The sequence below is a fragment of the Parasteatoda tepidariorum genome, chromosome 5 (assembly GCF_982258835.1).
Source record: "Parasteatoda tepidariorum strain Cologne lab strain chromosome 5, Ptep-v5.0, whole genome shotgun sequence".
NCBI classification, from domain to species: Eukaryota; Metazoa; Arthropoda; class Arachnida; order Araneae; family Theridiidae; genus Parasteatoda; species Parasteatoda tepidariorum.
This window is the reverse complement of record NC_141759.1, coordinates 102546779-102573734: the sequence shown is the minus strand read 5'-3', so window position 1 is coordinate 102573734 and position 26956 is coordinate 102546779. Positions and strand designations below refer to the sequence as shown.

At 27.8% G+C, this 26956-nt stretch overlaps 1 protein-coding gene across 8 annotated transcripts in view; it reads left to right on the top strand.

The window, feature by feature from the left end:
• Positions 1-26956, top strand: part of LOC107451382 (uncharacterized) — a 59953-nt gene that overhangs the window by 16722 nt on the left and 16275 nt on the right. For 6 of the 8 annotated variants that reach the window (XM_043054756.3, XM_043054755.3, XM_043054754.3 and 3 more), the window contains exons 6-12: positions 776-874; positions 1844-1919; positions 5170-5273; positions 7427-7592; positions 9655-9862; positions 11712-11792; positions 13728-13827. In XM_043054756.3, the coding sequence (XP_042910690.2) occupies positions 776-874; positions 1844-1919; positions 5170-5273; positions 7427-7592; positions 9655-9862; positions 11712-11792; positions 13728-13827 (834 nt within the window). The remainder of the gene's footprint in view (positions 1-775; positions 875-1843; positions 1920-5169; positions 5274-7426; positions 7593-9654; positions 9863-11711; positions 11793-13727; positions 13828-26956) is intronic. The other 2 variants (XM_087164663.1, XM_087164662.1) reach the window with 1 other exon arrangement.

The following is a 26956-nucleotide window of genomic DNA, read 5'->3' as shown; positions in this document are numbered from 1 at the left end:
AACATAAAAAGCTTCAATTAATCTTTTTATGTTAGTTTCTTCGTTATAAAAGCAACTTGTCTTTACACATTTCTCCTGAAATCCAGGTTAATGATTGCAACAAAAATACCAATAGAGAAAATAAAGCTAAGAATAAAAATAAGAAAAGTAGAAATAAGAGAATTCTAAGAAAAATAAAACAAAAAGTAGACTTAAAAACAAAGATAAAAATGTAAACAAAGTCAATTTAAGGAAAAATAAGAAAAATGGGATAAAAAATAAAGATTTAAATAACAAAACTGAAAATAATCTTGAATTTTCAAATGTTCTTGAGACTAAATGTGATATATATATATATATATAAAACTATTGAGATTGAGAGACAATTCTATTAATTTAGCAAATTCAGTTTTATTTTCCTAGCATTCGCTTTGTTCTATGTTCATTTAAAAAATATGTATTAGCTTAATTAATTTAGGAGAAAGGTGACAGTCAATAAATTGGCAAGATTCTGACGAGATATTTTTATTTATTTTGAGAATTCTGTTTATTTCTGTATATGTTCACTTTGTTCTGTGTTCATTTAAAAATATCTAATGACTTTATGAACAACTTTAAAAAATACTTACTTCACTTTGATCTATTTTTTTTAAAAAAATACATATTTTATGTTTAGGAGAAATAAGCAAATCTTATAAATTGGCAAAATTATGAGAGAGTCTTATTTATTTTTGTTTATGTTTACTTTCTCCTGTGTTCTTCTAAAACTACATATTTGCTTTGTGAACTAATTTAGGAGAAGGAAGGAAATCTTATAAATTGGCAAGATTATGAGGGTAGATCAGCATTGCATCTTGCTGTAGGTGCTGGAAACATTGAAGTAGTTCGCTTTCTGGTAATTTTGAAACATTTAAAGAAATTTAAATTAAGGCTGTTTTTATCTTTAATTTTTTTGTACAATTTTTGTTTAATTTTGTGAATATTACCTGTCCAGGAACTACTAATGTAGACTGATATCAGGGGTCTGTCTAAGTTTTTCTTAGAGATACCTTTTTTGTGAAAATTTAGACATAATTTGTAAAAATTATGTTAAAAAATTAACACAAAAATGTGGCAAAAATATGGATTTATCATTTCTGAGGGGATACAAAAATAAAATTAAGAAAAATTATTTTGTGAAACTACCGTTTTTTCTGAAGTTGAATTAGTGAAGGTACCGCTAAAAGGAAGTAAATTAGGCCTGGACAGGCCCCTGGATGTGTGACATCAACAAAAACTTCAAATTTTTTTTAAAGATTAGATTAAATTAAAATACAGAAACAGAAAAGTAATAAAAAAAATTCTTTATAATATCCGTATTAGAATAACAACATCTAAATTTATTAATATCTGGTGGAAAATTTATTATTAAATTATAGAGGATTAAACTAAGAAATTAATCAACAACACTGAAACAGAGACAAAAAGATATTGCTCTGAATTATTTATAAAAATTGCTGATAGAAATTAATTTAAATAGAGTTTTAATCTCAACTTTCTGATCATATTTTAGATATTAATATTGAATATTGTTTGCTACACTAAAATGTGCTAATGTCACATTGTATCCATTATTGTAAGCAACAGAAACAAGCTTTAAAGATTCATGCTTAGCTGTTCTTTAAGGAGTAGTAAGTATTAGCAAAAAAGTATGTCTAATTTTTTTGAAAAATGTGATCCTCGTCTGTAATTTCGTACAGTTCATAGAAAAGTTTTAATTTATTAGTTCACTCAGTTGACAATAGTTTCATATTTTCTTTAAACTGAATGCCAATATATAGTTGACTGTTATTTTTTAATTTATTTCAATTTTTTCCCTTTTTAGGTTTCAAAGGAAACATGCAACACAGATATATTAGATAATGCATTTTGCACACCTCTACATTGGGCTGCTAAGAAAGGTAAAAATTGATTTAAAAATGAATTTAAACTGTATTTCCGTCTTGTGAGTTATTTGCAATTATTGTTTTCATGCATTGTGTTTGTTGCTCAATTTGCATTTTACTAATTGAAACTCATGACAAACAATTGTTAACAATGTTACAAAATTTTTATGTGGTGTAATTTGTTTATGTACTGAGAGGGGACACAGTTCAAAAAGAACTTTTAAACTAATCTAATTTGCACAAATGAACACAGGAAATGTTTTTTTATGATGATTAGGCACATTTGTAGTATAACATATATGTTTTTAGTAAGGAACTCTACAATAGCTCACTTACCTTCATACCAGTAGCAAAAAATCTCCAGCACAGCAGCATGTATATTATAACAGCATTTGCATAGTATTTTTTCATGTAAGTTTTGTTTTTCTTTTTTGAATTAGAACAGTGGCTGAAAATGCTTTAAAACAAAATTTTGGCTTTTCATTCTGCTCAAAAATGAAAAAAAAAATTTCTTCAAAATTGCTCTCAGTTTTTCCAAAACTTCTAATGTTCAATGAACTAATGACCATTGTTCAATGAACTAATGACCATTGTTCAATGAACTAATGTTCATTGAGCAAAAAGTGTAGCTCTGACCGAATTTGGTGCTAAATTTGTCTTCAAAAATCAGTTTTGTCACTTCAAAGCAGCAAGCACAATTTTCGTTTTTCACTTATATCAATTAACCTGTTTAGTTGGACTTTTTGTTTCCCTCATTGAATAGAGTGCATTCTATAACTAATTACTAAAATAACAAAATTCACTTGTCCAGTAATTCGGCTTAAGCTTTATAACGTTCCAAATACGCAATTTATGTTGTTTCGAAAGCGCAATAAATCTCAAAGGGAACACGAAAAAAAGGTATTATGCGTTCGTTGAAACAGGGGACTATCCATCATGGAAGAAAAGAAAAAAATCTCGTCAGCAGATGTATGCAAGCAAATTTATAGCCAAACTTTAAATATGTATGAACACGAATCTTTTTCTTTCTCATTTCTATCGTATCAAATTACATTCTTGCTTTTAACTAATGCAGGCATTTGACCAGTTCTACTTCAAAACCTTAATTGTCCATAACTGTTTTTGTTTTGAATTTTTTTGTTTTTTTTCTACGAATATAAAGAAGAGTTGCAATGGACATATTGATCGATGAATAAAGAACGGTTTTAAAAAGTGCTTAAAGATGCTTTTTAGATTGGGTGTTTGTAAAAATTGCTTAATTTTTTCTTTTCCTTAATTAAATTCTTTCTTTCCCACATTGATTGTCACTATAGATAACAAAAAGCGTGGTTTTCACAATGTTTTACTAATGATTTTCACAACTCATTGAGCCATAGTCTGTTCTTGTGTACCATTATACTTATCGTGTAGAAGCACCAATCATTTCAATGACTCATGGAGATCTGCATGCGCTTAATTACTGTGCTGGATTCTTGCACTCATATAGCAGTCAACAAGCAGCACTTTGAAATTTTAGTCTCCCTTTGATTCATTTGATTTAATAAAGACTAATTGAGATTTTCTTTTTAATTATGAGAGTTGAGATGCCTAATGAACTGCCATATATAATGAAGTAAAAAATTTGAGACTTTTTATTGTATCATGACTTTACCAGATTCTTTATGAAAATTTGCTGTACTCTTGAATTGTTTTATGGAAAGAAAAGAAACCTGAATATCTTTTAATGGCAAGATCTTAAAAGAATGAATTGAGGAACTTTCAATCTCTTAACATTTAGCAAATACAGGAAGAAACCTTATGTTACAGATTTTTTAAATTATGCAGTTTATATTTTTGTTCATTTTATATAAAAATAATTGAACATTTAATAATTTTTAAATTATAAAATAGGATGCATTTTACTTTTAACAAAAATGTTTAGTTTCAATACTTGTTGTATTTTTATTTCAAAATTCATGAATTTTTTTCATTAAAGAAATAATGACCAAGTTACAGATTTTAATAAAAATTTAACATGGGCCATTCAGTAATTGTAATATGAATTTATTAGTGTTTTCTTAATTTGTTTAAATATCTACACATCTTTATATGGTCAATAATATTAATCTTATAAATGTTTGTGAACAAAAACATTCATAAATAATTTTTATTTAAATCTAAAATATTCACTTAATAACTTAACCCTTTGCCTGAACTCTGTTCGGGTAAGGCAAATGCGCCGATTTTAGAATGCTGGCCTGAGTTCGAGCAAGAGAAAAATCAGTGTTTCAATTCCAATGCAAAATATGTAATTTACCATTTTTCCATTGGATGGTGATACTTGTTTTTGAATTTTCCTGAGAAAGGTTCTGTTGTTTTGCTCCATTTGTCAGATTTTTTTTCAAATTTTGCTGTTCTTCTCATGGATGGAATTCATGACAGTTGATATAAATAGTAATATTGTTCTATTAGTTTATTATATTTATCTTGAAATTTATGGCATTAAATTACTGTACATTAACATTTCCTATTCATGTGAAAATATCGAATATGGTAGTTATTTCATTTAAAATTATGTTTTTATAAAAAATTATCCATTTCTAACATTTTGATGATATTAGGAAGCAAAATTAAAGAAACATTTCTTTCTTTTTTGGTGCGTTTTCCCAAATATATTCCAGAGACAAGAGGTTAAATTTAAGTTTAAAAAAGGTTTTTTGCAATTTGTTGATTATATATATATGTAATAATTTGCTGTTTAATACTTATATCAATACATATGCGTATATGTTAATACATATTTCAATTACATCCATGCAAATATGTAAATAAGGAAGATTGATTTGCTCTGTCATGTAAAAATTGGAAGAGTTTATTTTTTATATTTCCTGATTTTAAATAATTTTTTCTTGATTTGAAATCTAACTAACAAATTAAGTCTTTGCATATATAAATTCATGAAGATGTTGAGCTAGAATAAAAATAACTATGGTTATTTTCAATCAAGGATTAATTTGTAATAATCATATAATAGTCTTATCCATTTTAGATAGAAATCTAAGCATTTTACTTAAAAAATTGTTTTTATTTGATACTAAGCAATATGATTACAGGACTTTGATTGATAACTGATTCTTTTTCAAAAATCATTTTGCCAAATCTTGATCAACTTTGGATAGATAAATTTTTCTATGTGAAGTTTTCACTAACTAGTTAAGTCTTTGGCATTATTATTTGGCAATATCTTTTTATGTCATTATAGTTGATGTATATTTTTGTGCATTAGGCTTTGCTGATAAGGCTGATATTTTATTGAAGAAGAGCCTTTACACTAGTGCTGATGACTCTGGTGCAACTCCTTTACATTATGCTGCTTTTTATAATTATGCTGTAAGAAATTCATTTACATTTTATTTATTGTATTTCTGCATATCCACAAATGTTCATAGATATGTTATTTGCTTACTTTAGCATATTTTTTCTCCATAAATTTACTTAATAATTAAAACTAGATGCTGAATGCTATTTTGGGTTCTGAGGGTTATTTTTGTCACTTATGTAGTTGTGATTTTCTTATATCTATATAAGGCTAAAACATTTTAACTGAATTCAAACTACCTGTTTTAAATTTTCTCATTGTCAATATGATGGTACTTTTGAAACATATTTCTTTGTTCATTTATAAGTTCTGTATATTTTTATTTCAATTTTTATTAGAAGAAATTCTTAAATTTTTGCTCTTGCATTTGGTATGATATGTGTTATTTTTAAAAGTTATGTAGGATTTTTATTTAATTTATTAAGGTATTTTTTTTTTTTTTTTTACATTTAACTAAAGTTTTCCCTCAAACTCAGATATAGTATTTCTGGTATAAATACCAATATATAGTATAAGTGCCCTATATGCATAGTATAATATAATAATGGTACAAATGCCAAGTAGTAAATATATAGCATAAATGCAAAGTTTTCTCATAATTTGATATGGTTACATTTTTTAAACATATTTTACCCTGTTTGGATTTTTGAAGTTGTATTTTAAATTAAGGCTTTCTCAGTACAGAAATATGTTTCAAATTTGTCAAAAGAGCAAATGTATTTCTCTAGATGAAATTCTTACTAAAATTAATGCAAAGTCGAGTTCTAGTTTTAAAATAAATTATTACTTTCTCTGAAGAAGAATAAATTTTCGATTTGGGTGTTTTATTTGTATATTAATGAATGTCTGTTTAAGAAATTATTTTTCTCTGTTTTAAAAAAACATAGATAAGTAATCAGGGACCAATAAAGAATTTAAAACTTAACCTTTATTTTTGTGAGCATTTTACAAATTATTTTAGTTTTAAACACTATTAAATTAATTTTTTTAGTGTTACAACAAATACCTACCATATTCATAGTTGCCAACTCCACTGGATTTTCCAGGAGATTACTTGATTTTGCAAGTCTCTCCTGGTCTACTGGTTTAATAGAAATTCTCCTGGTTTTTATACATTTTAGAAAATTCCCTAAAATTGAGTAAGTTCCCTATAGAAATGGAATTTCTGCACATATTATTGCTTACTTGAATATTTAAATAAATATTACTTATACATCAGGAAGCGAGCCTCATTTATAATAATTAGTTTCAATCAAGTTCATTTAATGTCAGTCATAACTGCAAAACATTGCAATTTTTCTATTTTGATGACTATAAAAACTTCTAAAATTCCCAATGTATAAAATATTAGAGCATTATCTTGAAATTTATTTTATTTGGTAAAATTTACTGGATTTTTTCCTATTCATGTTGACAGCTATACTTGTTACTCAGTAAAACATAACCAGGTATACATATCATTTTATGTTTATTCAAATAAGGCAATCTTTTTTAAATTTCTATATTTCTAATCATATTTATAGATGAGATTATAAATATAATGGATGAAATAAAATAAATTATATGCTTCCCTAATAAAAACTCTTAAGAAAGCTAAATATGTCATTTTGCAAAAAAAGCTAAATATGTTAATTACAAGCTCTGGTTTTGTTGCGCATAACCACTTTATTATGCCTAGACACTGCTTTTATAACTTGCTGCAGCCAGGCATAAGTTAAGAAGGTGAATATGAACTTAAGTGAGCCCTTTGTATAAGGATAATAAAAACGGTATGCATAGTGGAAAAATTTTTAGACATTATTTCTTGAAAAAATAATTTCTAATTATTTTCTCCTTTCTTAACTATAACAATTTAATGTAATAGCAAGTAAAAATAATAATTCTGACAATTTAGTGTGTCAAAAAAAATTTTTAAGAAACATTTGCACTAAATCAGATGTTTAAGGTAATTTTCCTTCTCACTAACTTTGAAAGTTAAAGTGTAACAGCTGTCTTTGTATTAACATGTTGTGGATCGGCTTAGAAATTTTTATGAATTTACATCAGTGTATTTAAAGTTATTAAATATTTGCGATATATTTAAAGTTCAAGTTAAAATCTCTTTTCAACACTTTCTTTTTGAAGCTACTGAAATTTTTAAGAATTATTTTGTGTATTTTGTTAGAAAGTTGTGGAAACATTTTTATCGAGATCTTTCATTTATGACATTGCTGATGCCAGCGGAAGGAATGCAATTTTATGGGCTGCTGCAAGAAATGCTGATGACGTCATTGAAGTTATGGCAAAGAATGGAGTCCTACTGGACTGTTCTGACAAAGATGGTTTGACAGGTATTACTTTTACGTTTCTTTTATACAAACTTATAATATATATATATATATATATATATATATATATATATATATATATATGTGTGTGGAGTTTCAGCGCCATATCGTAATTAATAACTGCAAGTATTACATCACTCTCCATCATGTAATACTTTAAGAGGTTTCATCATACCCTTTGTCATTGAGAGGAGCCAGCTAGTCCCAACGGGGAAGTCCCGAATTTATAATTAACTATTAACTCTCTCCGATGGAACAATCTAATTGCTTATTCACATTCGAATTGGCGACCACTGCGAGAAGGCAGCTCTCACCAATCATGTCACCATTACAACTTATTTACTTTTATTTCTATTAAATGTTAAGTTTATAATTAAATTATTGTTGTTATTTCATCTTATGCTGCACAAAGTCCTACTTATATATATATATATATATATTAGGGGTCTGTCTTGGTTTTTCTAAGAGGTACCTATTTTATGAAAATTCAGACATAATTTGTGAAAATTAGAAATTATATTATTTTTAATTTTCACAAATTATCAATTTCAAAAAATCAACACAAAAATATGGTAAAAAATATGGATTTATTGTTTCTTAAGAGACACGAAAATAAAATTTTAAGAAAAAGTATTTAGTGAAACTACCGTTTTTCCTAAACTTGAATTTGTGAAGGTACCGCTAAACGGTAGTAAATGTGGCTTGGACAGACCCCTGATATATATATATATATATATATATATATATATATATATATATATATATATATATATATATATATATATATATATATATATATGTTTAGTATATTTTGTAGACCTGACCAGGAGGGCAGAAAATTTTCAGATTATTTTATATTTCCCATAATATTTCTCTAGAACAGTTTTTTTTTTTTTTGGTTTGAAATTTCTCCTACATTTATTGTTAATTTATAATTATAAATTTATAATCATAAATTTATAATTATTTATAATTATAATACTATAATGTTACAATTTTTTTTTTCAAATTATATTTAGAAAGTAAAGTTTGTATATTGTGTGAAGAAAAAGAATTAATTGATTTAACACAATTATTTAAAATTCAAGGTCTCCTTATAAACCCATGGACAGGGAAAACCTGGAATTGTCAGGGAATTTTATTTTAACTCTAAAAAGCAGGGGATAGTCAGGGGAAGTTTCAATTTTTTACAAAAAACTTGGAAAATTCCTATGTAATACCTGGAAAACAACCAGTCTTAGAATTGTCAGTTAACAGTAATCAGTTATTGAGATTCGAGTTAAATAATTCGAACATCTATTACATTTATTTTATAAAATTCCACTTTGTAGTGAAATTTTACCATGCTTCTTTCTCATTGTATTATATGTTTTTACTCACAAAATCTTATATTTGTCATCACAAATAAAAAAATTAAGTTTTCTGACGTAAAACTACATGGTATAGATTAAATTTGGTATAGATTTTCATTGAAATTTTCCTGATGTACTTGTAAAAGTCAGGGAATTTTTTTCTTCTGAAATTGTGTGTGAACTCTGTATAAAATTTAGGAATTAAAAGTAACAAATAAAAAAACTGCCCCATTAAGTTAATATATTAAAACGAAATTTTAAAATGTATATATTGATTCTTTTTACAGAGAAAAATTTTGTAAAAAACTTTTTGTATTTTGTTTTGTTTTGTAAGTGACACATTTTTTATCATCACAAAATTTTCTAGCTACTGTGTTTGTTAATTAGATAAAAAAGTTTCCTTTCATTATTCCTAAGTCTCTTTTTCGCAATGTAACATATTCTGCGGCCGTGCCCAGCCGAACATGTAATAATTTTGAGTTTTTCTATGAGCCCCTGATAATTACATTTAATTCAGGAAGATCAAAACTCTGTATTGTGTTAAGGGGATTTTAATATCATATGCATCGGTCTTAACTCCCCTCCTCCCTTGACAGCAAAAATAAGTAAATGGCAAACTCCCTCTCTCCTGCTTGGTACTTATGTAGTATTTAAACAGCCTCTTATCTAATTACCATTAAATAGACTATTTTATCTTAATAATTATTTTGTAGCTCTTCATTATGCTTCTCTGAAAGGTCATCTATCTACAATTAAGATATTGGTAAAGCATGGCGTGCCTATCAATAAGAAAGACAAATGCGGAATGACGCCATTGCTGAGAGCCTGTGAATTTGGTCGTGCCAAAGCATCTCAACTTCTGATACAACTTGGCGCAGATGCCACTATTACAGATGTAAATGATTGTTCTATGTTACATTGGTAATTTTTCTATTGGCATTCTTTATATTAATCTGTAGTTGTCCTTTTATCCTAAATATAAAAAATATTTTGTACTTATTTGTCATGGTTTTTAGCTTTTTTTTTCTTCCTGATTTTTGTGCATATTCAAAAAATCCTGTTTTCTATTCTTGAAAATGACTTTTAAATAACTGATTTGAGGAAACAAAAGCTTTGTAATTTTGATTCAACAATTTTAATTAATATTGCTAGTAAAAATGACAAAATGCGATAAATCAAATTTAGAGATTGATGATGAATTAAGGGGTCGTACCCATATTAATTATTTTTAGCACAATTATTGATTTGTCTCTTTCATTTGATTTTAAAGATAATCTATTATTATCAATACATTACTCATATTGTAGAATTTTTTAATTTTGAGCTGAGTTATCATCCTCTAAATTACATTTCTAAAAAATATATTAAGTGGCATATTTACAGTGATTTTAAAAATATTGGATTAATTAAATTTTTCAAATTGGAACTGAATATTGGTATGAAGAAAGATTAACTAATTGAAACTTTGTTATTTTTTTAAGGCGACAGTACTGTAACAAAATTTTATATACTAATCTTGGACTCACATTACTTGTTCATTTATGCAACAAAATAATATTGTGTTACTTTCTGTTCTGAACTAAATAATTCTGAATTTAAAAATCGTGCATTATTTTTTTTGCAATTGAATTTGCCTTTATTCTACTTAACACTAAACATACCAGCACTTAATACATACCTATTTCTACCATAGACGGTCAAATGACCGGATTTTATGTTTCTTGATTGAATGCATCAAATATGGATGTTAGGAAGGAAATAAAACTAAAAAAACTTCATTATAATTAAACAAAATTGTATATTGCCAATTTCTATGTGTTACAAGCACAAAGAATAAGAATTTTTAATTCATTGCTAAGCACATTTTTTACATATACAGGGTGTTTCTATTGTACATTTTCTGCAAACATATTTCTTCTAATTACTATTATTTCTATAATTGTAAGAATTATAATGCTTATAATTATTCTTATAGTTAATATTATTTCTTCTAAAAACTTTTGCTGTCTTGATTGTTTCAACATTTTTCTGTGTGAAAACTAACAGTTAGTTAGAAATTAAGGAAAGCTATCAAAATAAAATATAAGCTACTCTCCAAAACATTTAGTTTTTGTCTCTTTTTCTGACACAAAAATGCCAATCTGAAATTTTTGGTACTTTCTTGAAATTTGAGTTCACAGTTATTCTGATTGAACTCACTACCCAAGTCTTTGCAGAAATGTGCAACTCATCAAAATGTGCAATACATTGAATGCACATTACATTGTAATCTCTGATTCGATAACCTTATAAAGCAATAAGCTATTCTCCCGGTCAGATGACCGGTTGTGATGGAAATAGGTACACGACAAGTATTATTTGAAACAGACAAAATACAAAAAAATAATAATAACAGATTATTGACAGTAAATAATTGTTAGAAAAAGTCATGTAGTCAAATGTGCAAACACGATAAGATAATAAGTGCATTTTCGATTCAAAAGTTCTTAAACGATCATTTGACTGATTATGGTATGTCTTATGTGAAGGAATTTTAAATGATTTAAAATTCCTGATTTTCAGTCACTGGAAATAATAAATAGTTTAATAAACAAAGCTAAGTTATATTTAAGGCTATTAAAACATAGCTACTGTAATAACAAAAAGTAAGAAATGGGATGGAATGTCTAAATTAAAATGGACTAATCAAATTTGTAACAGAAATAAATCAAGAAGGGACCAAAAGGTCCATATATAAATAATTGCTTATAATATAAATGATTTTATTTAGGTGTGCCTTAGGAGGACATGCATATTTATGTCAAATGTTACTCCATAAAGAAATGCCTGCAAACATTCAGGATGCTTTTGGGTAAAAATCTCATTATATATATATATTTTTTAATTAATATTATTTTCTAACACATAAGTCCTAAGTAATATTAATTTTCATTGTTCAATTTGAAGAAAAAAAACTCCTTTCAATTTAATCTTTTTATAGAAATGAACATTTGTGTATTACAGCTCTAATGTCATTTTTCACTTACATTGTTTAATTTTAAAAACAAATCAATTTTATCTTTTTATAGAAATGAATCTCAATGTATTTACATTAGCTTATTTGTCATTTTTCACTAACATTGTTTACTTTCACAAAATAATAATAATTTTTTTACTCATTTCCATTTAAGGAAATTAAGGATTTTGTTTTAAGGAAATAAATCTTTATGTATTTACATTAACTTTGTAGATGTTTTTAAAAATTTATTTTATGTCTACTAAATCATGCCAGAAGATATTAATTTTATTTTTATTATTTTTAAGTAAATAAATAAAAATAATCATTATTGGAAAAAATGTTAAATAAATTTTTTTTTAACTACTTGTTAAATATATACTTGTTATTAGGTTATATTTCTATAATTTTGACTATAGGCCTAAAGTTGTATAATAGCTTATATTTGTTTTAAATGAATCCTTATTTATAGGTTTTATTGATATTTTCATCTTCTTTAGAATAGTTCATTTTTTTTCTCTAAATTTTATATAACTAAAATTTTTCTATCTTAATTTGATACCCATATTTTTACATTGTTTAACTGATTAAAAAAGCGAAATGTGAGCTTATTTTTTTCTAAATTAGCTTAATTTGGTCTGTTAAATTGTCTAGTAATGTATAGTAACGTGGAAAGCAATGAAATAAAATAAAAAAATTGAAAGGCGGAGAACTTTTTCAGTAATATAAGCAAGTAAAATCATATCTCCTGAATACCGATGTTGGTATTTGTTTTTAGTATAGGTATTTGCCTGTTTTTTGCCACATCATGTTATTCAAGTGTTTTTTTTTTTTTTTTTAATCCTAAGCAGGTCACATGTCTGTCCATCCATTTCATTTTCATCATTTAACAGAAATGATTTTCTATGTATTTACATTAACTTCGTGTTTTTTTTTTTTTTTTTTTTTTTTTTGAATTTCAAAATAGTAGTGCTCCATGCTAAATCATGCCAGAATATTATTTTTTAATTTTATTTATTTTATTTAAAATAATAAATGATAATGATTTAAACAGGACTTAAATTTTTATCATCTTAATTTGTAGTAACTCAGTTTCTTTCAAATTGGTTTCATGATTTTTTTTCTTGCTGTTTCAGTCGTTGATATTAAATATATTAGTTTCATAATAACTTTTTTTTTACTTGTTCAGTTTTTGTTTTAGTCTATCCCTTTTAATTGAAATACATAGTTAAATGTTTTCATCATCTTATTTCAGTATTTTTTTATCCTAATTGAGTCACATATCTTTACCCATTTCATTTTCCTCATTTTACAGAAATGAGTCTATATATTTACATCCAACTATGTATTAGAATAGAGCATTCATAATTTTAAAATAAATGAAAAAGACATCCATGAAGTTAATGTAAATGCATATGCTTGTTTCAGTAAAATGGAGATGAACAGATATGTGACCCAATTAGGATTAAAAAAAATACTGAACATCATACATACAAATGATAATCATTAAAGCAAAGAGGATCAGCTATTTAAGTGCTAAAAAATGACTCTCAATTACATCCAGCAATGATGATTTTGCTTGTTTATTTTACCCAAAAAAATTTTCCATCATTTTAATTAATTTTATTTTATAGCTTTACATATTGAATTAGAATAGATAATAATTGGGTCACATGTCTGTGTATGTACTTTACATATTGTTTTCTACACGTGCAGACAATCCCTACTTCTTTGGAATGATGTCTTTTTCTGTCTTTTGATTTTTTAATTCTTTTTTTTTTCTTCTCATAGACGTACACCTCTACATTATGCTTGTATGAGAAGTGGTCATTTGAATTGTGTATCGGTGCTTCTTGAATCTAATGCAGATCCTAACATTGTTGATAATAAGGTAACAATAATTCTGCTACTCTCTTACATTGTGTTTTTACTAGAATGACTACATCTTCAAAAGACTTTTATGAAAAGCTCTGACTATCTGGAATTCAATTAACTGCTCGTGTAATGAAAAGTTTTCCAAAATTCATCAAATAAAATCTTAAAAAATTTCCCATGCAGCAGAGATAAGTATTAATTACGTGAAAATAACGTTAAAATGCCACAAGGTTTAGAGCAAAAAAACGTTTATTTAAAACGTTTTATTTCCGTTTCGAGTGGTAGTCTCGAATTAGGTAAAAAAGCGTTTATACACTGGTTATCATAAATTAAGGAAAAATCACAAAAATAGCGATAACTCTTTCAAAAGTAAGCCAAACCGTGCAAAATTTGCATATGTTGTCCACTAAGAGTAGCTGAGTAAAATTGCAATATGCAAATTAGTGGCGCTGCACTCGGCTTACGTCATCTGCCTGGAGCATAAAAGTCCAAGTTTGAGAGAAAGCACACAAATTTTACTGTGATTGCGACATTGAAAATCTGAGATAGCCAATTCGTAATAATGACCTCTAGGCATCATTTGCCTGAAGAACTACGATGGAGAGCCATCGGGAGACTAGAGGCAGGGCAGAGTCAATCAGAAGTGGCCAGATGGCTAAATGTGAGTCCATCTGTGGTTCATAGACTTTGGAGGCAATTTCAAACCACAGATTCGGCATCTAGGAGGTTCAGTCAAGGACGGCCAACTGTTACGACCAGTGCCGATGACCGATATTTGACATTAAGTGCACGCAGGAATAGAACCGCTACTCCGACACATCTTAGATCCTCTCTTGCTGCAGCCACCGGAAGGTTGGTGTCAACGTCAACTGTGCGCAGAAGGCTCCACGAAGGTGGTCTGTATGCGAGACGACCAGCCATTTGCGTGCCGCTCACATCACGCCATAGGAGAGACCGTTTGCAGTGGGCCCGACAACATGTCCACTGGACGTCAGATCAATGGAGGCCTGTTCTCTTTACGGATGAGTCCAGGTTTAGTCTAGAAAGTGACAGTAGACGTTATTTGATATGGAGAGAACCTGGGACCCGTTATCATCCATCAAACATCCGTGAAAGAGATGCATACGGAAGAGGCAGTGTCTGTGTTTGGGGAGGCATATCCTTAGGAGGGCGCACATACCTCCATGTCTTTCCAAGGGGAACCGTGAATGCTCAGGTTTATCGAGACAACATCCTTGATGCTTATGTGCGCCCATATGCCGGGGCAATTGGTGATTGCTTCCTGTTACAGGACGATAATGCAAGACCACACAGAGCTCGCATTGTTGATGATTATCTTCAACAGGAAACAATTACTCGCACGGAGTGGCCAGCTCGATCCCCGGACTTGAATCCTATCGAGCACGTTTGGGATGCTCTAGGGAGGCGTGTATCTGCCATCAATCCGCCCCCTCAGACCCTTGCCACGCTTGCAACTGCTTTACAAGAGCAATGGCTCTCACTTCCTATTGAACTGATAGACCGCATAATTGAAAGCATCACACATCGCTGTTTGTGCTGTATTGCTTCTAGAGGCAATCATATTCCATATTAAAGGTACTTTTTCTATTGCAAACCGATACTTCCAATTTGTTTATTTTATACATGTGCTAATTTCTATACTACTATTAATGTCTGATAATTTCGTTTTATGTTGTTTAATACCTTACTATGTGTTGTATATTGTGGGTAAGTTTCATAAAATTCCATGTGTAATTTCTTGAGTTATCGCGATTTTTGTGAATTTTCCTTAATTTATGATAACCAGTGTATTTGGGCTGTTTTTAACGTAAAAATGACGGATTTTTGCCGTTATTTTGACTAAGGTGAATTTCGAAACCAATTTTTAACGTATTTTTTACGTTTTTTTCACCGAACTATTTACGTATATTTTTGGTTCTATAAATTCGTTATTTTCACCATGAATATTTACGTGTTTTTAACGCTTATTTTTATTAAAATAACGTACATTTTACGTTATTTTAACCAAAATACAAACGTATTTTATCCATACTATTTACGTATTATTAACGCTTATTTTGAGCTTTATTTACGTATTATTAACGCTTATATATCAATATTTTTAACGCTTATTTTGAGCTAGGTGAATTAATAAATTTTTCGCGTAAATTTAACTAAATTAATTTCAATTTATCGTAATTTTAACCGAATTGTTAACAATAGCATATCTTAAGTTTTTTTTTTAACTAAGAAGGAAAGAAACCATTCCGTATTTTAATGTTTACGCTGCAATAATTACACTAAAAAATATAGCATTTACTTTTTATTTAAAAAAAACTTTTAATTCTTTTCGAACTAAAATAACGGAAAATAGCCGATATTCATGCTTTTTTTTTAAAATCCTAGAAAAAGCTTTTGTTTTTAATCTCACACTTTCTGTAAATTTTTACAATTCAAATTATAACTCAACGAATATGGAAAGCAAATCTTTCTACCTCTTCACAGCAGCATACTAGTTTATTTATGAAGTTTCATGTCCCTCAGGAATTTTTTACATTTTTCATTCCTAAAAGTTTGTAACATAAAGAATTGGTAGAAGAAAAAATTACTCAATACTTACATGATTTTCCAAACCCCTATGGAAAAAAAATTTATTTTTTTTTAGTTTAAATTAATAATTAAGAAATCTACTGCTCTCCTGAAGTCCATGTTTCCAAATTGCTTGCTGGAAATTATCTACTCTTCTAGAAAGCTTTTGGGTTCATTATTTTTTTTTTTTTAAATGCATATATTTTAATTTTTAGCTTGAAAAATTTGACTAAAATTTACTTTAACACACACACGAAGTAAAAAAAAAATAAAAATATTAACCAAATTTACCATTTGATTTGTTTACTTACTAAAATTACAATTTTTCTAAGTCTTATGTTCGTAAAATTACAATTTTTAATCCAGAAGAGCAGTTAACTAAATAATTTTAAATACAGAAAAAAACATTAAATCAAATAAGATTTATTAAGTTTTATTTATTTTACAACTATCATACAATATATTTACAATATATAGATTTACAATTATAACACATCACCACAGATCTGAAACATTCATAACTTCTTCCATCCCGCTGTTACTATCACCTCTTCACTGCAATGTTCCTGGAAAACAAATAAATATTTTAGCATATGAAAAAAAAATATACCGGACAATAATATTAAATTGTTACAACCAACAGTAGATTTCTAAAACGAAGCAATACTGACTAGATAAAATACAGTTAAATAAAAAATTTTAAAAAAATATTAAAACTGTTTATTATTTTCATGGAATTTCTACTAAGTATATATCGATTGAGTACATCCAAATACTTAGATATAAGAAAATCTATTTTACAAATTTTAGTCACATATTACACGACAAAATTACATACATATACAGCACAAATCTGAATTAGAATATTTCATAATTTTTTTTTTTATCCTAACTAAATCTTACATTGAAGCCAGCAGTAAGTTATAAACAAAACATAAAATTATTTTTCGTGTGGCTTTGAGGAGAACTCCTCCAGACTTTTAGTCTAGTGCTGTTGGCTGCTTTGGTAACAAGTAAGAGCACATTTCTAATGGGGGAACAATGAAGGAATAAAGGTGTCAATTGGTTTACCCACGCTGACCTAAAATCAAGACAAAACTATTCACAAAACACTCCTATTTGAAATTACTTTTTCTCATAACCACAGTACTTGCCACGACATGCGCCCATTGTCAGGTAAATTACTCCTAAAAGCTGCCCTATACTTTCTGTTTATTTACTTATCATCAGAATTTTATTTTCCTCTCTCATTCTTTTCATTTTTTTATTGCTCCTTGGCTGCAATTTTCATTCCTCTTCAGAATATTTTGCAAGAACTTTGTAGTTCAGAAACACAATTCGATTAGTTTCAGTTACGTAATTTTTAATTTCTCATTTATTAAAACAGTAAAAATACTATGCCTTTTAACACTAACAGTATCTTTAATATACAAAAGGAGTAATTTTAACAAATTCAGTAATTTGTTAAACTATATATTATTTAGTTCAAGTGAAGAATTACATTTTACAATTGCCTCTGTTAAAGCTTTTTTAAACAAAACATGGTTATTTTGAAAATTCTTTAATTTCTGCAAAATCGCTGCTAAAACGTAACACTTTACTCCAAAATACATTAGAAAGCTGTTTGGTGATATAGAAATTCATTTCCACAACGGAATTCTTAGTAATGGTGAGAAAAATAGGTGGGAAAAATAGGAAGGGTGGGAAAAATAGGTTCTGCGTTCCTTGACCCTAGTGTGTTACAATCAGGTTGCTTGGGGGTAGTAAAAACTTTATTTGTTTAAACCACTTAAAAAGGACTGGATAAAAAAAATTCAAAAAAAAAAACTTCACACACAAAACACAGTTTTTGGAGAAATATTTTAATAAATATTTCTTCAAAAAATGTGATTAAATGAAAGGAACACAATGGTGTTAGTTAATTGTAGCAACATGACAGAATGTTTGGAGTAATGCAGTATAGCAATTTTGGACTATAAAAACGATTCGGAGGAACAGCCTTAAACTTAAAATTGTTTCAAAAAATAATAATTTTATGCTTGGAACTAATTAGAAATTATCTTTTTTAATGCTGCATATATATATATATATATATATATATATATATATATGAGCAAAACAAAATTACCAACTTTCCACACCCTTGCAAATAAAATAAAAATAAAATAAAAATTTTTTTGAACAAGTATAGAGCAGATATATCAAAAAAAATTTTAACTTATTTAAAGATGTGAAAACAAATATATATTTTTTTGTCAAACTGTAATTCATCTAGTTTGTAGTAGTGATAATTTCTATTGCATGAACTACTTAACTTACAAGTTTTCTGCAATATTAGACATTTAATGTAAATTTTACTTAATAGTTTTTGTTAAAATAAAAAGTTGGAACATAAGTATGCTAAATGTATACAGTAAAATGCAAGAAAATATAATAAATTAATGAAAACTAGTCAGTCTAACTCTTTTAGAGAAAAGTAAGCATTTTTTGCAACCTTGATATACACAATGAATCGTGTTTTAAAGCATTTTAATCATTAATACTTCAACACCAAATAATAAACACAAAAACATTCACTTGGAGAAATAAGATATTTAAATAAAAGATGTTTTCAAACAGTATGAAATCAAAAATTTTTTCATTTAATGTAAGCATAATAATATAGTGCAGAAGTTATTGAAAAAAAAAAACTTTATAAAAATAAAGTGATAATATCATAGACAGATATATCATATAAATAGAAAATATCATATGTATAGTCATAGATATAAAATCATTGATTAAAGTTAACAATATTGAAAGTTCAATTTCTAATATGCGGAATTGTAGAAAATTGCAGATGTACACAAAAAAAAATATATATATATATATAAACATATATACAATTGGCTTATTTTAATTAAAACAAGGATAATTTGAAATCTTGTGGCAGAATGTTTTTGAGCTATCTGCGACTAAACTCTCCAGCACTAAGATCTAATTGCAAAATACTTTTAATACAAACAAACATATATGTTGCTAATTTAAAATGGCAAATACGCTGTGTTAACAAAAAATAATAATGATTTTCTTAATTTAACACGAAATAATTTTTTTTTAATATTATGGGTGATATTGTCACATTTTGTTGGTGGGAAGACACACACTTTATTAGCTTCTTCGCATCTTGTAAATAATCATCACAATAAAAAAATATTAAATATCATGAAATCCGTAGTAGCAATTGCCCCCCCCCCCAAAAAAAAAAATATGATGTAATTACGTAAATTGGACTCCTCAAAAGCGTGTTACACTTTGAAATTAGGTTGTAATAAATATCGTATAAAAAATATCTGATTTAAAATTTAAGGAGAAATCAACATCTAGAACTTCTAAAAATTCGATAGAATTTAAAAAAAAAAATAAAATAGATAGCCTTAAAAAATAGATACTCAAATGCACGATTCGAGTTTTCCATATTGTTTAAATATATCAAGATGGTTAAGAACCAAATGAAAATCAATATCAATAACTGCCGAAAATACTATCAAAACATTACGTCGATTTATGATACTATCGGTGAAAATTGAGCGTGTCAAAAACTGATTATCTAAATGCATGATTCAAATATTGCATGTTCAAATATTTCTGTAAAAAAGAAAAGTAATATTTTCTTCTTTTCAAGAGAAAAATCTTTCTGCAAGAGATCTGTAAAATTTTGCAACAATGTCGCCGTGTCGCTGCGATTCTGCCACGGAGATTTGAAAAAATACTGAGCAATATGCATAAATCTTAATTCCCCGAGAATTTCTAATTGATGTTGTTTATTCATTTTATAATTCATTTTAATGTTTGCCAACTGTTTGGTTTGAGTAGCCTTAGCCTTTGAGGGATTCATCAATCTGCATAATCGCTGAAGAATTCTTAAAAGCAAAATAGAAGTTTCAGAATTTGTTTGAACTTATGGAGGACTATGAATAAAAAGACTAAATTAATGCAGATAAAACACATTTTTTTTTTAAGTGTCAGTGAAATAAAACATTGGAACAGCAAAAATAGTGGTGGTAAAAACAGTAACAGTTTACCATTCTACTTGATACTAACGATGAAACTTACACCAGAAACTTTTATTATAAATTAGTTGAATAGTGCAAATGCTGATGATTGTGCATCAAATGTAAAAATGTAAAAATGTAAAAACCAAGACACAAATTGTTTAAAAGAAAAATTTAGCAATAAAAATTTCAATTGAACTTTTTCACCTAGCAAGGGTCTGTCTAGGTTTTTCTGATAGGTACCTATTTTATGAAAATTTAGACATAATTTGTGAAAAATTAAAAAATCAACACAAAAATATGGATTTATCGTTTCTTAAGGAATACAAAAATAAAACTATAAGAAAAAGTATTTTGTGAAACTACTGTTTTTTCTAAAGTTGAATTTGTGAAGGTACTGCTAAACGGTAGTAAATTTGGCCTTGACAGACCCCTGCCTAGGCATATTTTTAGAATACAGTGACTATAAAAGAATTAAAAAAGTTTTAAACAGCAATGTAAATTTAAATAAAAGCTTGAATTGAAAATTACTGCAATTATTTTCCATATCGTTTTAGCTGATAAATTTCAAAAGCTGTTTCAAAAATAAGAAGAAAAATTTCCAGTAAACGTTTAACTGGGTGTTTTTTTTTTTTTTAAAGATATCATGTTGCAAAATAAATAGTCAAAAAACTATTTTGTCCATGTGAGATTTTCTCTTGCAATAGCTTGTTAAGATGATACTTCCACGACATTTTGGTTGAAGAACCATCTGCTATAGACTCTTGTAAAATTTACACCAATCAAGCGTGTTTAACCCTTGGTTCTTTAAAAAGGTAAAGTTAAAAGAAAATGCCACTAATCAAATTTTTTAAAAATGCAACAACTAATAGTTTTTATACTTTATAAGACAATAGTACAGGGATGAGATTTTTCCGCTTTTTAGCGGATTTCCGCTTTTTTCACTTTTATCTCTTGAATTTCAGTTTTTTTATCAAAAATTCAGATTTTTCTACAAATTTCACTTTTTTTCATAAGTATTCCGCTTTTTCAGAAAATTCACTGATTTTCAAAGAGAAATGGAAAATTCAAACTACATAGCTACCAATCCTTTCTCATTTTTACTTATTTTAGCTATTTTCTCCCCTTTTACTCGCAGCAGATAAGATTTTCCGAATTTTTTACCCGCCCTCCAGATAGATCCGATTTTTGTAGTTCAAACGAAACTGCTTTTGACAAGGCTTTTAGAGGTCCCAAGCCTGGAATCTGCTAATATCTCGATTCTTATTCACACGATTTTAATATCAAACATAGCTTTTCATATTTGCGTGTTGCGATTCTTATTCACGCGATTTGAATATTGTACGTTGCGATTCTTATTTACGAGATTTAAAAATCCGATATTGTGATTTGTATTTACGTCTTTTTAAAAACCTATGTAGCGATTCGCATTCACGCAAGTTTAAAATTCAACGTCTTGATTTGCTCATGCGGCTTATAATATCAAACATCGATTTTCGTATTTATACGTGATTTTAAAATAAGGCATTGGGATTTGCATTCTAAAAATTATGCATCATGATTCTTATTTATGCAATCTAAAAATTACACATCATGATTCGTATTTACGCGATCTAAAAATTATCAATCGTGATTTGTATTTACACGTTTTAAAAATTCTATATCCCAGTTTGTATTTTCACATTTTCAAAATTGTATATCTAGTTTCATATTCATGTGATTTCAAAATCCATAATTGTTATTCATATTCACGCAATTTTAAGATCAACTATCGCGATTCTTGTAAGAAGTAATTTTTTTTAAAAATTAGTTACTATAAAGGTGACTGTTTTTCTAATGCCGATTATTAGTATATGTAAGTGTTACAACATCAGAGAAACTGGAAGGGAATATATTCAAAACTTACATTCTGTGCTTGCAAAGAAGAAAAAATAGGATTTGTCACAAGATGTTTGAAGATGGACTAGTGACTAAATATAGCAAACAAAAGCAGTCACTTAAAAAGGGAATTAATTAATTTTTTTTGGAGAATGAGTTAATTAACTCATCATCAAAATTTTATTTATAAATTGCTGTTATTTATGCTATAAAATACAAAATTCTTATCAAATAAAAAACAATTATCTAAACAGTTCCTGATTGTCTTGTAATTTTTCAAACTAAAATAGCAATTTTAGTATGTTAAGGAGTTACTATATATTTCTGCTTCACTGTTATTGATATGTTTCAAAGGGCTCTAGTTAGATTAGACTATAATATGAACATAATGATTCGGTCCATTGTTAAAGTTTTTTTTCCAATATAATTTAAAAAGTAATATTACTGATATATTTGCTATAAATCACATAACAGTATTTATTAAAAGAAATGCAGACCTGCCAACTCTCCTGCTTTTAGCAGGGGTCTCCTGCTTTTGCCTCAAATCTTCGCCCTCGGGCTTTCAGGGTGTTTTCTCCTGCTTTTTTCTATTTAGTGCAAGATAGAGGAAAAAAACAACAATTTGTGCAATTTCCTTCCCAACGTGTGCCGTGTGCTTCAGATCATGCTGGGCATTTATTTAGAAAAATTTTGCCCCATAGCAACATCACTAAAAATTACGGTGAGTGTGAACCAAAACAGCAGCAATAACCAATGAAATGGCGAAGTCGGAGATATCTTGGACACCATTAGGCAAAATGTTTTTTCACTTTCTATAGATGCCAGTTTTTTTAAAAATAATGCTAAATCAGCAACATCTGCAGTATTAAAACAGTAGCAGTTAAAAAAAAAAAATTAAGAAATACATTTATAAAGTATTGTATTCATTATTGACATATTTTGTTAGTTTTGAACTTCTTCCTAAATTTGAAAAAATCAAAAGATATGTTTTAATATAATTCTATAGAACCTTATATTTTATAGTAAGAACACATATCTTTATTAGTCAGTGTCAGAATCTTATTGTGGTCTATTTTATGTAATGTAAATTATATATTTTGAAATAAACTTCTTGTAGGAAGTGTGAATCAGGTTTAATTTTCAATATTGCGTTATGTCGTGATACAGAAAGAGTCTCCTGCTTTTTTATTTTCTAAGGCTGGCAGGTCTGGAAATGAAATATTAATGTATATTCTCAGTAGTTTTAATTTGCTAAACCAGGTAGTTTTTCAAGTAATAATTGTCTCTTATGTGAACTGAGGAAAAATATAGTTTCCAGCTTTATTTTCTCATATGGTAATTTTTATTTTCACTAAATGTTAAGTATAGTATCAATGTAATCATTTATATAATAATAGATTAGTACGCAATTGTATGTCAACACATTATTTATTACCTTAAACTGTCTGGAATTTATTATTAAAGGGTTGCGCTTGCGTAAAATTTACTATCGTGGAAATTCAGCTTTTTTGCCTTTTGGCTAATCTCATCCCTGAATAGTAGGTAAGTAGTTAAGACAGCTCAAATTAATAACAATATGATAGGACTGTTTCACACATAATACTTGTCTCGTCTCATTTGCTAATAAAAATGGCATCTCGTACTGAGTAGGCAAAACAGTAAGAAAAATGCCCGTATCATGATCTGCCGGTGAATAATCACTATCAGTGTTTTCACTACAGCGCGAGAATCTCGCATATTTTTTTCTTTTCTCGCATTAAAAAATTAATACTGCGAGAAATTCGCGAATTTCTCGCATTTTGGAAGAAGCTTCGAATTACGCTATTTAGAATAAAATCCGTTTCACTTTTCTTCCTGGATCTTTCATTATTTTCAACATTTGCTCCGTTATCTAGCTTCCCTATTTACCAGTATTGTTCAGAACCTTTTCGAACAACAGAACACAACCGAACCACGGAACCCCTTTCAGAACACATTTCTCTGCAACCACGTGTTTACCGTAGGTAAGGTTTTTTCATGTAAGACGTTCAAATTTTTTATGCACTAATGTAAGATGGACAAATACCTAGTAAAGGCAAAATCTTCTATGTTGATGCAGCAAGAATATTCAATGCTTTAAAAAATAGAAGACGCTGAAAATGTATTATAATTAAAGAAATGATTTTTTTTTTTCAAGTCTATTTGTGTTTTTTTAGTTTTTAGAAATCTCACCCTGTTTTTGAGAAAGGGTGAGAAATTCTCACCCATTTTTTTTCTATGATGAAAACACTGCACTATATCTTCTAAGCAACTTCCACGCAGCAACCAGGAGGAACTAAAAAATATTAACTAACGGAGATCAACTTGAAGAGTATAATTCGTAGCTACCTTTCGCACACCTTTACATATTCTTTTAAAAAGTTAGCAGTTAGAAATCTATTTGGTGCCTGGACGATAGCAGTTGGAATAACTGCTCACAATACAGAAGTAACCCTAATAGGGAATTAAAAGTTTAATGAGTATTTCTATGTTGTTACCTATGGATAAATATTTATAAACTTCCAGCGGTCCACAAAAAATTAAGAAAATATCTCAGAATGGGAGTAACTCAGAGAATATAAGTTGAAGCAACCCTCAGGAAAACTTCTACATACTTCTTTTTAAATATATATATATTTTTTTGTTTCAACATTTTTAGTTGGCACAATCTAGTTCAAATAGGGAAACATCCCCTTTTATTTGATTCATAAAATCAGGGGAGATCTCTATAAAATGAACAATGGCAGAATAATCAGCACGTCTTGGCAACTTCTGGTATCGGAGAAACAGAACGAAAGTAAAAAAATCACAGAAAGGGACCAACTCGAAAGATATAACTCGTAACCATTTGGCAAACATTCATGTTTTTTTTTAAAAAAATTTCAAGTTTATATCTATTTGGAAGCTTGGCTATTGTAGTTAGTGTGACAGATTAATGTACGGAAATATCCCCTAAAATTAGTGAAACAGAAAAATTTACATTATAAATCTAGCTAAAATTCTTTTCTACTCTGGAAAATTTGTTTATCATCATCTGTGGCAGAATAATCAACAGGTCTTGGTAACTTCCAGTGGCTATCATCACACTGAAAACAAAACATGGGAAGAAACTCAAAAGGGTATATCTTGTAGCCACTACCCCCAGGCAAACCTCTACAAGTTTTCTTTTATAAATGTATGCAAGTTTGAAATCCACAATAGTAGGTGCAGCAAATCACAGAAGGAAAATATCCCCTCTACTCATATTTTGGTGTGTAAAGTCAACCATGATTAATAACATTTAAGTATTATCTTCAGAATAATGCTTATAATTGTTACTTTTTGTTAATTGTTATTTATTATAGCAACAAAATTTGTCAGGTGAATAAAATAATGCAGCATTAATTTAATAATTTTGATAATTAAAGCTCTAAAATAGAATTTTTTTTTACATAAGATCGCAACTAGTTTAACTCAGTATTTCAGATTAATATTCCTTGATTAAGCTTAGGTGCCATCAGAAAACTTTCCAAAAATTCATGATTTTATTAAAAATATCTTAACTGCATAACAATCGTTTATAACGGATCTGTATTTCGTCTCTTTACATTTTATGCACAGTAAATGAGATTCAACAAATTCTCTTGCTTTTTTCCAAAATCGTTACGTTTTGTCATAGTTTGTTAAACTTCGCAAATGATAGGCTTAGAATATTTGTGTTTATTTCAAGCAGAATTAACTACAATAATTATTTACTTTTTTTGACAGTGAAGCATTATAATGAATTAACATTCTAAAATAGTAATAATTAAAGTAAGGAATAAAAGAACTTACCATTGAATTCTGCGTATATAAACACACGCGTGCAACAATGTAAATAAATGTAGGGGTAGCTAGTGTAGGGGTAGCAATCCTTGTGTAGAACTAGCTCCCACGGAAAAGGAGTGAAAAGTTGAAACTTAGTATCGTTTAATCCACTTGTAAAACAAAAACTCAAATAACTGAAAGCAATGTGGAGTGTACTTTTGAATCTATATTGTTAATCAATTTTTTCTCTATTTTTGATTTTTCTTCTTATTTTTCTTATTATTATTCTAATTAAACCTGGAATAAAATGCTACATTGTAGAATAACTTTCATATAATATTTTTAAAAAAGTTAAATAAAACTGTCAAGCCTTTTTTTAAAAAATTATTACTATTTTATCTGATGACTTAAAGAAAAATGGAATTATATTGTTATGTAATGTTATTTTCATTACAGAGATATAATAGTATTTTATTTTTACTAGTATAATATTATTTGAATAGCTTGTACATAAAAAAACTCGATTTTAATGCTTTTTATAATTTTCATGAATTCATAAAAATTGCTGTTTTATGCTCTGGAAATGTAAAATTATTATAACAATAATTTATTATTAAAAGATAAACATGAATAAATATTATAAATTAAGATCACTGATTCGTAAGACATACAAGATTATTTAAAATACGTGATTATTTATTTTAAAACTTTACACTTTTTTGCTTCCTCTAACCAGGAACTTCATATCCAATCATTAGGAATTAGAGGATCGTACTAGAGTAATTTAACTAAATGAGACATTAATTATGTTATATTTTAAAACTGTAAAACTAACAATAT